The sequence below is a fragment of the Ictidomys tridecemlineatus genome, chromosome 9, assembly GCF_052094955.1.
Source record: "Ictidomys tridecemlineatus isolate mIctTri1 chromosome 9, mIctTri1.hap1, whole genome shotgun sequence".
Taxonomy (NCBI): domain Eukaryota; kingdom Metazoa; phylum Chordata; class Mammalia; order Rodentia; family Sciuridae; genus Ictidomys; species Ictidomys tridecemlineatus.
The window spans coordinates 16,400,246-16,414,252 of NC_135485.1; the positions used below are offsets into that span (position 1 = coordinate 16,400,246).

General features: G+C 39.1%; 1 protein-coding gene across 4 annotated transcripts in view; it reads left to right on the plus strand.

Moving 5' to 3' along the window:
• LOC101968782 (cytosolic beta-glucosidase) overlaps positions 1–14,007 on the plus strand; it is a 108,728-nt gene that overhangs the window by 44,764 nt on the left and 49,957 nt on the right. For 3 of the 4 annotated variants that reach the window (XM_078021138.1, XM_078021140.1, XM_078021137.1), the window contains exons 3-4: positions 4,144–4,949; positions 5,684–5,807. In XM_078021138.1, the coding sequence (XP_077877264.1) occupies positions 4,144–4,949; positions 5,684–5,807 (930 nt within the window). Of the gene's footprint in view, positions 1–4,143; positions 4,950–5,683; positions 5,808–8,041; positions 8,379–14,007 lie in introns of those variants that run through there. The other variant, XM_078021139.1, reaches the window with a different exon arrangement.

The following is a 14,007-nucleotide window of genomic DNA, read 5'->3' on the forward strand; positions in this document are numbered from 1 at the left end:
TCATGCTTATTCAGGGAATGAGTTGTCACTGAATTGTATCTGTTTGATAAATAAAGCTCAATGTCTATTGACAATTTGGTCTCATTCACCAAGGTAGTCCTGAGGTGGTTCTGTGGAAATTCCTTTTCACAGATGAGGAAACTTAGGTGTAGGGTGGCCGAGTGATTTATCCTGATCCTTTAACTAAATTGTATGAGTGTGGGGCTTGGCCATTAAAAACCCCACTCCAATGCTTCATGGAAAAATTTTGTTACAGTATTGAATAAACTGTACTAGTCAGAAATAAAGTTGCTCAGATCTGGGGTATTAAATATTAATTATGCAATACTCTGTTACTTGAACAATTGATCTATTTTCAATACAACTCATGATTTTTCGTGTTGTTTGCATTACATTCATTGACCATCATTAATGATTCCTCCTAAAGGAAAAATAGAAAAGACCTGGTATTGTGATCAGGTCTGTGATAGGCGAATATTAAGCTTAGTGAAACTGTCACATTTTCTGGCTCTGGAACATTAGTAAAAATGAAAAGTGTTATATTGTATACAGTCTTTGTCGTGAGACAAATTGGGATTAAATGTTGGTGGTTCCATTTGACAACACTGAGACTTCTCTGAACATCAGTTTTCTCATAAATTTAATAGTAGTAAAAGTATCCATATCTTGGACTTAGTGCTAGGATAAAGCAAAAACATGACATCTGGTATATATAGCATGAATTCAGTAAGGGAATGCTAACATTATTTTTTGATTAAAGCCATTGAACAGAGTTGACTAAAAAATCTTGCATTAACAATACCAAGATAATTCCATCCTATCAGTTTTGATATTCCCATTTACAAATGAGGAAATGTGGCCTCACAGGGGCACAGAGATGGGTTCCTGAAATGCTTTCATCAAGAGAGAAAAGAAAAGCTTTATAAATTTTGGTGAGTGTATTAGTTTTCTATTGCTACTGCCCTGAACGACCAGAAACATGGCTACTTGCATATGCTACCTTAGAGTTCTGTGGGCCAGGCGTCTGAAATCCAGATGCCAGCAAGGCAACATTTGTTTCTGAAGCCTATGTGGGAGAGTTGGGTCTTGGTTCATTCCTGTGGTTGTAGGTCCTTGGGGACTCTCACCTGAAGACCACTGCAGCTTCTAGAGGCCTCCTGCATTTCTGGGCTCAGTGATCTCCTTTCTTCATCTTCTAAGCCAGCAATGGCAGGTTGAATCCCTCTCAAGCGACCATCCTCTCTTCTCTTGTTGGTTCATATCTCTGACGGACCTCTATTCCTAGGATTCATGTGGTTACGTGGGGTCCTCCTGAACAAACTAGAGACATCTTCCCATCTCAAGGTCCTTACCTTAGTCACATTAGCAAAATCTCTTTTTGCTACGTAAGATAACATATTCATTCACTCCATGGTTTGGGGCACAGGCATCTTTGGGAGGAGAAGGAGTTATTCTGCTTACTAAGTGAGAAATAGCATAGAAATGCATCTCCCAAATATGCAGCTGCGATACGTGATTCACACAGTGTTCCAGTTTGCTAAATAATGAGTTATTGTTAATAATATCACTTAGGCAGAGAGCCAGCATGAGACTGTGCATAACGTGGCTTCTGGTGACCTTGCTAACCTCTCCCCCACTCTCATTTCTGGTGGGCTGTACATTCACCTTATACTGAACTTACTGCCTGAAAGAGTCATACTCTTCTAAGAGAATGACAAATGATGACCAGACAAAATAGCTATAATTCTATATGAAAATAAAACTCTGACCTATGTAAGAAACACCAGAAGCAAAATCACATCTCTGAAGTCATCAGCCCAGAATAGTCAGGACTTGGTCAGCAGCTTGTGTGTTTGTTTGTCCCACTATCACCGCCCTGCTTCCCACTCAGTGCCAATCAGAGGAAGCCAAATACCTTCCCCAAACCAACCACATGGGACACCCTGCTTCTATTTAGCCTTCCTCCTGCTTCCTTGTGCCAGTAACCAGTAACCTGAAGACTTCTCCTTTAAAAACAAACAAAACACCAAACTCTATACAGCTTTTCTTCTTTTCTTTTCATTCTTCTCCTCCCTGCCACTTCTTCTTCTTTTTGTACTGGGAATTGAATCCAAGACGCTTAACGACTGAGCCGCATCCCCAATCCTTTTTAAATTTTTTACTTAGAGACAGGGTCTCACTGAGTTGCTCAGTGCCTTGCTAAGTTTGCGGAGGCTAGTTTTGAACTCGAGATCCTCCTGCCTCAGCCCCAAGCCTCTGAGATTGCAGGTGCACTATTGCACCAGGCTGTGTTTCCTTTTTTTTTTGTTGTTGGCTTTTGAGTCCCTCCAATTGCAGATGATGTTTGCTGACTCCCCAGCTATAGAAAACTAAATATCCTACTTTTCTCATTTGGGTGTTTTATTTCTATATCTCCTTTGGTCTTTGGCACATTCCTTTCCCCCTTTTCTCTTCCTGGATATCTTCTGTGGGTGATTTATAGTCACCTTTTTAGTATTGGCTTGGTTGTCACTAATAACAATAACAATAAAAATTATTTCTAGAATAATAGCTCACCTGTACTAGGTCCTTACCAGATGATAAGAACTGTTCTAAGCATGTTCAATTTATCCACTCATGCAACTGTCATCATAATTCATTGAAATAGGTTTCTATTATTAACTGTACTTCACAGAGAGGTAAGATAATTCAGAGAGATCAAGTAACTTGCCCAATGTCACAGAGCTACCAGGTGAAGGAGCTAGGACAGCATTTAGTTAGCCTGGCACTTTTGTTCACTCTGGAGAGTCATTATGCACATTAAGTTTTCAAATGCTCCAAGTGTAGCCTGGGTACCCTTTACCACATTTTAAATTAAGGCTCTATATTTTATCTTTACTAGTAGTACTGTGTTGCACTGGTTTATAAGTTTATCTCTCGTCCCTCCTGATAAGTTTCCTGAGGAGGAGGATGGTGTTTACCTTGTTCATGTTTATATGTCCAGCATATAATAATTTCTCCATCAGATTAGAGTTAAACATTTAACAAATGAATGACTGGATTGATGACACAATGCCAAAGTCTGAATTAATTTTTTTTTTTAAATTGGAGGATCCTAAGCTATGGGGGGGGCAGGAGAGGGAACCAGTCTTTTAGGTAAACTTTTAACATACATAATTCTGTGCATGATTTTATATCTCTGTTCAGTCAACAACCTCTTCAAACAGCACAGCTGCTCTCTTCCAAGGTTCATTTTCCTCCATACTCTTACACGCAAAACCACGTGTAGCACTGACATCTATCTGTACTGGAAAATCTCCTCCCAGGTGAGGGTCATCATCAGGCTAGACCAATATCTTCCTGACTGTGGGTCCTGAGGCAGAGCCTCTTCAACTTAATAACGTCCTTCTGAACTTGGCAACAGTCCTGAAAGCATTCTCCCACACAAGCTGTCCGGGGAGGATCAGCTGAAACCCAGTCTGGCTATGTATTTCCATGCACCCTGTCAGAAATTTAGAGCAAACCCCAGCCAGGCCCTCACAATGTCCTGAGCCTCTGACTCTGCTTGGAACGTTCATTCTGGGGAGAGATGCTGTTCAGGCTCAGTAGTTTTTCTTTCTTAGACTCGTGAAGCTAATAGGTCTGGAAAAGCATTAAATCAGCCATCTGAATCAATTCCTTTACTTTCTATCCAATACTTCCGATATTCATTCATTCCACAAACATTTATTACCTATTAAATTTCTGGTACTATCCCAGGATTTGGGAATCCAGAGCTGAATTAGAAAGTCAAGATTCCTGCTGTCCTGGGGCATCTATTCTAGTGGGTTTAATAGGTAAAGTTTGACATACAAAGAATCAAATCAAACAATTTTAGTAAGTGTGACAATAACACAATCTTGGATGAGAGTGACTTGCCCAAATGTATCTAGTTTCAGAATAAGTGTCTTTCCATGATGTCACCCCATCACATTCCCTCTCCCCCATCAGCCAGTCTTTTCTGGGATTTCCACGTTTTCTTCTAGATTCTCAATGATTATACTGTGGGAAGTAATAAACCTCATTGAATAAGAAATCCTCTTGATCCTTTCTTGCTTAAAATTTATAGCCAACATGCTAAAAACAATTTCTTACTTCTTCTTTTTTTTTCCTCCTCTCTCTTAGGAATTGACTACTACAACAAGATCATTGACGATTTGTTGACAAATGGGGTTACACCCATAGTGACCATCTACCACTTTGATCTGCCTCAGGCTTTAGAAGACCAAGGAGGTTGGCTGTCAGAGGCAATCATTGAAGCCTTTGACAGATATGCTCGGTTTTGCTTCAGGACCTTTGGGGATCGAGTCAAGCATTGGATCACCATAAATGAGCCTAACATTCTTGCTGTGCTGGCATATGACATGGGCAGTTTTGCTCCTGGTATACCTCACTTTGGGCCTGCAGGTTATCAGGCAGCTCATAATTTGATTAAGGCTCATGCCAGAGCCTGGCACAGCTATGATTCCTTATTCCGAAAAGAGCAGAAGGGTAAGGTGTCTCTATCATTGTTTTTTGTCTGGTTGGAACCCGGAGATCCCAACTCAGTGGCTGACCAGGAGGCTGTTAAAAGAGCATCTGCTTTTGCATTAGATTTCTTTGCTAAACCTATATTCATTGATGGTGATTATCCTGATCTTGTCAAGTCCCACATTGCATCCATGAGTAAAAAGCAAGGGTTTCCATCATCGAAGCTTCCAGAATTTACCGAGGAAGAGAAGAAAATGATCAAAGGCACTGCTGATTTCTTTGCTGTGCAATACTATACAACTCGGCTCATCAAGCACCCAGAGATTAAGAAAGGAGAACAAGAAAAACTGGACTTCTGGCAGGATTTGCAGGTTGATAGTTTTCCAGATCCATCTTGGGAAGGTGTTGACTGGGTCTATGTGGTGCCGTGGGGAATACGTAAATCACTGAAATACATTAAGGTAAATGCATGATTTGTTTCTGTCTGTGTGTACCCAAATATGTGAGGATGGCAATCAGGCATGTGTATGAGTGTATATGGAACTAAAAGTGGGTGATTTTAGTTAATATGATGTCCATTTGTTGTCCTGGGAAGAACAGATTGAGGAGTGAACTGGTGAGGGTTAAGTAGCTAGTAATGGGCTTAAAACCTGCAGTCAACTTCAGAATTTGTTGTTAAAGCTAGTAATGTCTGTAGCAGTAGCTTGCATGCATTTGTCCAGCTGGTGTCACAACAGTGATTATTAAAAGGGCATTTTAAGGAAAGATAGGGCTGGAGCCTTTCTGAGTCTCCATTCCACTGGATGACATCCAGGTGGCTGAAATTAAAATTTCAAGTTATCAGTTTTTAGGACTCCTCCTGTGGGGAGTAGGGAATATGGCTACCAGAGGGACTAAGGGGTTAAGGAGCAGTGACAATCAGCAGATGCTGATGGGAAGAAAGATATTTCTGTCTTCTCATTATAATAAGAGTCATTTGACTGTCTTCATGGACATTTGCACAGTTTTGCTTTTCCATTGTTAGTCATAAAAGGTCAGCGTGTGGAAAATTAAGTTAATAGGGTCAGTGCAATTTGATGAAAACTAGTTTTGGGGTTGTAGCTTCAAGAAGATTGAGGGTAATGCACCTGATTTTATGAGCTTTTTTTTTTTTTAAACATCTGTTTGGAATAAAACTTCTGCTCTCTTGTTCTAGGATACGTATAATAACCCTGTAATTTACATCACTGAGAATGGGTTTCCCCAGCGTGACCCCCCATCTCTTGATGACACTCAGCGTTGGGAGTATTTCAGACAGACATTTCAGGAAATGTTCAAAGGTACCATTTGAAATGATGAAAGATCAATTGTGCAAACTTAATATAATTTTCCCATGTGCTTATTTGCATTCAGCAAAGACCAATGATTTTGAAAGCTGAAATTCATGTAAATCAGTACAAAGCCATGTAATTAGGAGAGGGGAGAAAAAGTATTTAGGAAAGAGGAAGGTGGGGTTTGGTCTTCCATCAACCTCCTGAAATTGAATCAAGTAAAATGTCACTGTCTTCTGAATTTTGTGGCTCCTGGGTGAGGGTGACAAGAATAAAAGGAGTGGTGACTGGTGGGAAAGAACATTAATTATTACAAAAAGATTAGCACCACCGACTACAACACACTTTTTTTATTGCATATCTTAATATCCTAACTACCAAGAAATGAATGGACAGGATTTTTTAAGGATCCAAATTCAGTGTTTATGCAATAAACTTCAAAATGGCACGAGTCCTCCATCAATGTATGTACCATTAACTTGTAACCAAGAAACCCAAAAAAGAAGAAGCTTCGGTCTTAGAAAATATGTGAATTGTGTTTCAGGTTAATATTATTATTCTGGAAACTCTGTCTTTCCATGTAATTCTTTTTGTATTTGCAAAGACATCAAAAGGAATCATATTTAGTAGGTAACCCATTTCTAGACCAGGCAGCCTCCCAGCTCCCTTCTTTAGCTTCCTCTTGGAATATTACTGCTTGAAACTGTTGCTTCATAAATTTTGTTCTTTCTCCCTATAAAGGAATCGTATCGTAGCAGCAAAATACCATGCAAAAATGAGACTTCTAATTTTCTTTTTTTTAAAGCATAGTAGCCATACTCATTTTTCATCATTTTATTTGAAAGTCCCAGAATAATAACATTCTTTCCAAAAATTTTCACTATTATACTGAGAATAGAAAAAATTCTGGAAACTGATGGAAAGCAGTCTTTTTCTAAAATATGTTGACTGGATCTCTTGCTCAGGCCTTGAGTTTATTGACAGAGGCAATTGGATTCCTACAATTTGATCCAAGTAAAATAATTATTTTGTATTACACACAAAATAGATTCTTCCTTTGGTTGACCTTCATTTTTTGATAAGAGGGAAATCTCTTGTTCTCTGAGGTTTCTCCCCACTTTTCCCTGTAAATAGATTCTATTCATAGTTAACCCATTGAAGCACCTGAATTTCATCCTGAAGGACAAGTAGACATTCAAGCAGATTTACAGATGGATTTAGGGAGCATAAATGATTTGTCTAAGATTAGTCTGGGTACATTTGGAAAAGGAGAGAAAAATAGAAATTGTCTTTTTTTTATTTCTAGCTTGGTGCTCTGTTTACTGCTAATCATTAAAGAACATTTCATAGATATATAAAATAATTTTAAGTATTTCTAATGCTAAAATCTTAGGGTTGGACCCTAAAACTCAGATTATTTAAAGATAGAAAAATATCAGAAGAGTGGAAACTGTGAGAATTTGGGTTTCAAAGGGTCAGGAGAGGGAAGAAGGTTGACCAACAAAATCCTGTTTTCAACATGTACATATCATATCATATTTGGTCTTTAAATTATCTAGTGGAAAAAAACCCAGAAGATTTCTTAATTACAGTGGTTCAACTTGTGATTTTTCTACTTCGTGATGGTGTGAGATAGGTTCACATGTAATAGAAACTAAACGTGGAAGTTTGAATTTTGATCTTTTTCTGGATTGGTTTCATACTATACTAGAAAGCATGTAATCATTCTCTTGTGATGCTGGACTTACAGCCATAGCTCCCAGTCAGCTTTGAAACCACAAGGGTGAACAATCGAGACTATAGTGTACCATGCTGCTGTGCTGGGATGGTCAGGGGGCTGGGTGTATTAAATGCAGTTTTGACATAATGATGAGTTTATTAGGACATGAATACATAATAAGTTGAGGAGCCACTATATCATGCATTTGAAACATCATTTTCTTAGCACTTACATTCTCTTTGAATTTTAACAATAAGCAGTATTCTTTGCAACTAATGCATAATATTATTTTTGTTTTGATTTTTTAAAAAAACATATATAGTCTTTTAAGATGTGCAGAAATCTACAAACTGACAAAAAATTTGATAAATAAGTGTATCTGTCACTAGGTATATGGATAGATATTTTTTCATAGATTTTTGTAGGTAGTGAATCCTTTTGTGATAAAACTCTCTTTGCTAATAACAAAATCCCTTCTTTTGTGTGAACCATCTCTCTCCCCCTGTCCTCATGATTACCACAGCCACAGCCTGGCAAGGGAGATCAAAGGCTGTTCCTCTCAACAGAGAATTGACTGGTCTAACTACAGGCATGTGACATGGACTGAGCCAATCTCTGCCTGAGACTTAGAACTTGGAATGCTTCTTAAACTGTGCAACTTTGTGAGCCATTGGTGGCTTTACTTTGCCATATAAATTTCCGAGCAGCGGGAAGCGGAGATGCTCAGGCATTAATTAAGGAAGTGGAGACAAGAAACAGGAATAATTTTCAAATGGCTCTTGAGCTTCTGATTCCAGTTTTTCCTGAAGTCCAGCAGCATTCATGTTCTTTTTTTAAAAAATAAATTTTATTTAGTTGTTGATGGATCTTTTTTTTTTAGTTGTTGATGGATCAAGAAATTACTAAGTAATATTTACTGGAAAAAGACAGAACTGGTATGTCATTAATACTATTGTTGATTATCTTGGTATCAGATATGATGTGTTAAGTTCAGGGCTCTCTGAGTCAAAGTGCCTTTTTGTCTCTGCATAGAACTTCTTCCTTTACTTTTGGCACTCTGGGCTTGCATATATTTGTTAAAAGTAGTTCTGCTGTCTCTGAAAAGGTAACAGGGTCTATGACCTTGGGCATTCTCAGACACCCCATATACTACCTCTTATCAGAGGAACTGAGTTGAATTTACTGCTCCGTTTTCTGAGACTCCTTTGAGGTTGTGCTGATGATCGTTGTTGGCAAGAACCTTCCTGGTAAGAAGCATCCTGTGAGCAATTAAAAATGATAACAGACCAAGGAAGACATTTGTGGAAAGCACTGCAGATGGAGCCCACCAGACCCAGGTGTCAGATGGATGATGGCTTTGTGATTCTCACAAACGGGACCTCCCTCCAACATCACGCACGTGGACGGGCACCTGATGGCACTATAGCTGGATCAATCATTGATCTGGAGGGCTCACTGATCTCTTCAGGTCAAATCTCATAGCAATTAGTCACGTAGTAAAAAGTAAGCTAATGTGTCTGTTTCCTTTTGGGAAAGAAGAAGAAAAATTAAAATATATATATATATATATATATAAAAGCTAGGGCCTTTTTAGCCTTGTGTTGTTTGATTGTATTTAAACATCTTTAAATAGGTTATATTTCATGATTGTAGATTCTGAGAAGAGTAAAGCAACAACAAAACCTTAAAATACCATATAACTAGGCTTGCATGCTAGTTCTGCAAATTTTTCAAAGAGGAGCTTTGGTAAGTTGCCTGACCCATCTAATCCTCTGTTTATGTTTAAATATGGGAATAATATTTACCTTGGCGGGATTGTTGTAAAGATTGCATTTAATGAGTTATATATAACCCATGAGCTATTAACTGGTACATAGTAGTTAATAGCTCATGGGTTATATAGTAGTTCCTTAACAAATGGTAATTATTATTATTATTATTATTATAAAATGTGCACAGTTAAAAATGTACCCACCATCTCCAAGTCAATTTCCTTGTTAGATTTGAAAAATGCTATTCAAAGACTGGTTATTCGTCTATCCTTCTTTTTTCCCCTTTGAAGCATGGCAGAATATTTCCCCAAAGCTGCATGTTTTTCCAACATTTTTTGAGGACCTGCTGGCGTGTGTTTGAACACTGGCCTTTGGCCATTCCAGGCGGGGTGGTGTGGGGAAGAAGCCACAACTGCATTATTTCCATCCGAGAGGTTCCCAGATGAGGTGAACAAGCAAATCACCAACAGTAGAATGAGCTGTCACGCACCTGGGGATTGCCCCGCCACATGGACTTTTGAATGTCTGGCATTCTTTGATCCTGAAATAGTTAAGCTTTCCTCCCATCATATGAATCTTTATGACATTCATAAAATTAACAGCAGCGCTCAGACTTCAGGGCAGTGGCAGTGAGTTCAAATGTACACACACACACACACACACACACACACACACACACACACGGATGTGTTGTTGTGGGGGTCAGAAAGTAAGGGATGCCAGGGAAGTTGCTCCCAAAGGGCAAGACTCCACCTATGACATAAATCCTCCTGGAAAGGGGGTCCACCCTGTGTCCAGACTGTACCACCTCCATGTCCAGCGTGTCTGCCTTTGGCTTATCTTCTGATCTTTCTTCAACCTGGAATTCCATGATCTTTCCTTTTCCTTGGGCCAATTCTGTTTTTTGGAGCAGATGAATGTGCCAGCCAAGGTAAGGGTTTGGGATCTGGTCCTGACAGTTATGCTCTCATTGACTTTGGGGAAAACCTTAAGCAGACAAAGCTTTAGTCACCTAATTTCTAAAAACAGGGTTAATTATGAGCACCTGTCTTCTAAAGGGTGGTAAAAAATGAACCTGATAATGTTTAGAACACCTAAAGAGGGTCTGGCACATTACTAAGGATTCTGTAAATGATGGTTAATTTTTTTCTGGGGGCCCCACGAATCCTCTAAGGGCTGGAGTTGTGCTTTTCATAATTAGCTCTTCAGCCCTGAGTGCTGAGCCTGTTATATTGTAGTGTTCTACACATGTTTACTGAATATGGTTGTCTATCAGGGAAGGGTTAGACCATAGGTAATGAGAAATAAATGATGAAATGATTGGGAACTCTATTTTCTTTCCCTAAAGAAATATACCCCACACAGGGGGAAAAAAAAAGCAGCCTTCTGGAAAGTTTCTGAGCCAGCCCAACTTTCTAGTCAGATCCATGCCTGAGTTAGCACAGCGGTGGATGATTGCAGAGAAGGTTTGTTAATGACCAGCTTTAGGCTTTTAATGACAAAACCCCTCAGCAAGATGTCATCGAAGTTATTGAAGACTTCACTGAAAGTGTTGAAGCTGATACATTGTAACAAGAAGGTTATAAATCTTGCAGCTTGGATATACCACCAAGACAAGATGCTGAGCACAGAATCACCCTGCTGGTGTCTGTCAGCATTATCCCTCCCCCTCTCTCTTTCCCTTCCCATGGAGAGCCCGTAAAGGAGAAATACATCCATTTCCCAAAGTAGCGCAGACCTGGCAGCCACCTGCCTATGCCAATTTCAGATCACAGAGGCCCATTTAACTGGACAAAATGTGTTAAGCACCTGTGTTTTTTCTAAATGTGCATAAAAACCTTAAGAATGGAGGGAAGATCTCCAAAGTTAATGCAATGACCTTTTAGAAACCCTAAGCAATTAAAAATGCATTGTAATCTTAGAATAGAGACCCGAATTCCTGAATGTAGGTTCCCATACTGTTTTATTGCTTCTCAAAGGAGAATTTTGTCACCTTGGCCCCTACAAAGCAGTTCATCTCTTAGCCCTAGAGGGGCCATATAAAATATACTTGTGTGGCTTTGGGTATATGTTGCGTGGGATGTTGGATTGACTGGGCACAGGTAGCAAGGCTGCTCCTCCCACTGTGCTGGATGGATGAGAGCAAAGAGGAGGCAGGTCAAAACAGAGAACAAAGAACGGGATCCAAAGGCTGTGCACAAAAATTGTTAGTGGGCATTAATATATAGACCTGTGAGATTTTTCTTGATGTTTAAAAATTGACAAAAAATTGTATGCATTTGTCATGTACAACATTTTGCCATTAAATATGTCTACATTATAGAATGGCTAAATTGCACTAATTAACATATGCGTTATCTCACATATCATTTTTTTTTGTGGTGAGTACACTTAAAATCTAGTCTCGGCAATTTTCCAAAATATGATACATTGTTATTAATTATAATCTTTGTGTTGTACAGTAGATCTCTCTCCTCCTATCTGAAATTCTGAACCCTTTGACCAACATCTCCCCAAACCCTCCTACCGCCCACATGCTGATTACAACCATTCCACTGTCTTCTTGTGTGGGATCAACGTTTTAAGATCCCACATACGAGTGAGCACATGGAGTGTTTGTGTTTTGTGCCTGACTTGTCTTAGTGAACATAATGTCCTTCAGGTGCATCCTTGATGTCCCAAATGACAGGATTTCCTTCTTTTTTAAGGCCATACAGCATTTCAATTTCATGTATAACAGTTTCCTTTATCCATTCATTTGTTGATGCACACTTAGGTGGATTCCACGACTTGGCTTTTGTGAATTGAACTGCAATGAACTTGGGAGTGCTGATGTCTCTTCAACATGCTGATTTCATTTCCTTTAGATGTATACCCAGCAGTGGGATTGCTGCATCATACAGTAGTTCTCTTTGTTTAATTTGAAAAGCCAGGAAGGAAACTCTTTCTAATATCTGTGTCCTAATACCCAGACCACAAATATACATATACTCAGCCATAGATTATTCAGGTTACCTTATCGTAGGTCTACTGAATGACTTTCCCCTATTTCTTTTATCCTACTTCCATCCATGGCTTTCTGAACCTTTCCCATCTTTCCCATGAAGCCTGGCCAAGTAGAAAGCCTGGCAATAGAGAGTCTGCAAGGTTTGGAGAGTGAGGATGGGATCAGTCCTGTGTTCCACTGGTGTGCCTGTGGGAAAGTCATCATTAGGATTCTCTGAATGTCAATTTCTTCATCTATGAAATGGGCAATGCTAATTGCTATTCTACTTAAATCAAAACCAGTTGTGAAAATAAAATGAGATCATTTATGCCTACCTATGCTTTGAACACCTAACATGTTTGATGTTCTCCTCATATTTGACATCTGCACTTTACACTTTTGTTTAAGGTCATCCATCACTGTGGCCCGGATGATATATTCGACACCATCTGGATCTCAGTGCTCTCCATTGCAAAGGTTGGAAGGGCTTAGTGCTCTTTATTAGGGTTCTTTCAAAATCTACAGTTCTTAGTTTCTATGGTTTTATTTTTCTGCACATTTCTAAACAGCTATGATGGTTTCATCACTTTAAGGTTTTTTTTAGAGGACATGTACTATGGCAAAGTGATTAATGTGTTGTTTAGTAAATCTCAGAATTTCACACACACACACACACACACACTACACGAGTTACTTCACCTGTCCTGTCCAGGTGAGGCTTGCATTGATATGATCCGAGACACATGCCATTTGTAGGCACATCCTCCTAGAAACAGAACCTGGTGCACCTGCTTCATGGGAAGAGATGTCATGGGGTTCCCATGAGAGAAATGACTCAGTTATCACATAATTTGCCCTTGTGCTGATTGGGACAAACCACTTTTTCTTTTCTTTGCCAATAGTATTCTAATGGCAATGCTGTGTCCCAGCTGATGGACAGCTTCAACTTTAGACTAAACTTGAAACTGAATTGAACTTCAGTTGAAACTGAAGTTTTTAATTCAGCCTAATGGCTCTGCGATGATAATCACTTTAGTCCTCTACAACTCCAGGCCTAGTGAATTTTTTTAAAAAAACGATATAAAGCCTTTAAAAAAATCAGGTAATTCCAAATGGAGTCTCCATATGTTAGAACAATCTGCCCAGTCATGTCTGTGTCATGCAGCAGCCAACAGGAGCTCCATTTTGTTTTGATAACCACAAAGAAGACCTGCAACAAAAACAATTGAGGTTTATCTGAAGAAAACCTACCTCTCCAATATGTAGAGTAGATTGAGTGAGAACTAGAAAAAAATAGAAAAAAAAGAGGAAGGATTAAAAAATGATTTTAATAAATATTTCAGAAAGAATTATTTGGCATATTCAAAGTGACTAGAGTGTTACTAGAATCGAAGGAAGGTGGATTTCTCAGGTATTTTTTTTTCCAGGATGTTGATGACAGTAAAATCAAGCCTATTTATACATTGCCTTTATTTCTGGATCTCCAACATAGTTTGATTATTACCTGACCTTTTAGTGAGAATGAAAAGACACTGCTTTGTTGCAGGGCTGGCGAATTTCATCTTACTATGGCTGTCTGGGGCTGCCTGGATTGTGCTAAGGATTCTCTGGGCCCACTGTGGGCTTATGGAAAGAATGGAGAAGAGTGGATGGTCAACTGGTATCCATCCCCCTTAGGAAACTTAATGTGTGTTTTCCATTGGGGGAAAGATATATTCTTTGTGATAAATT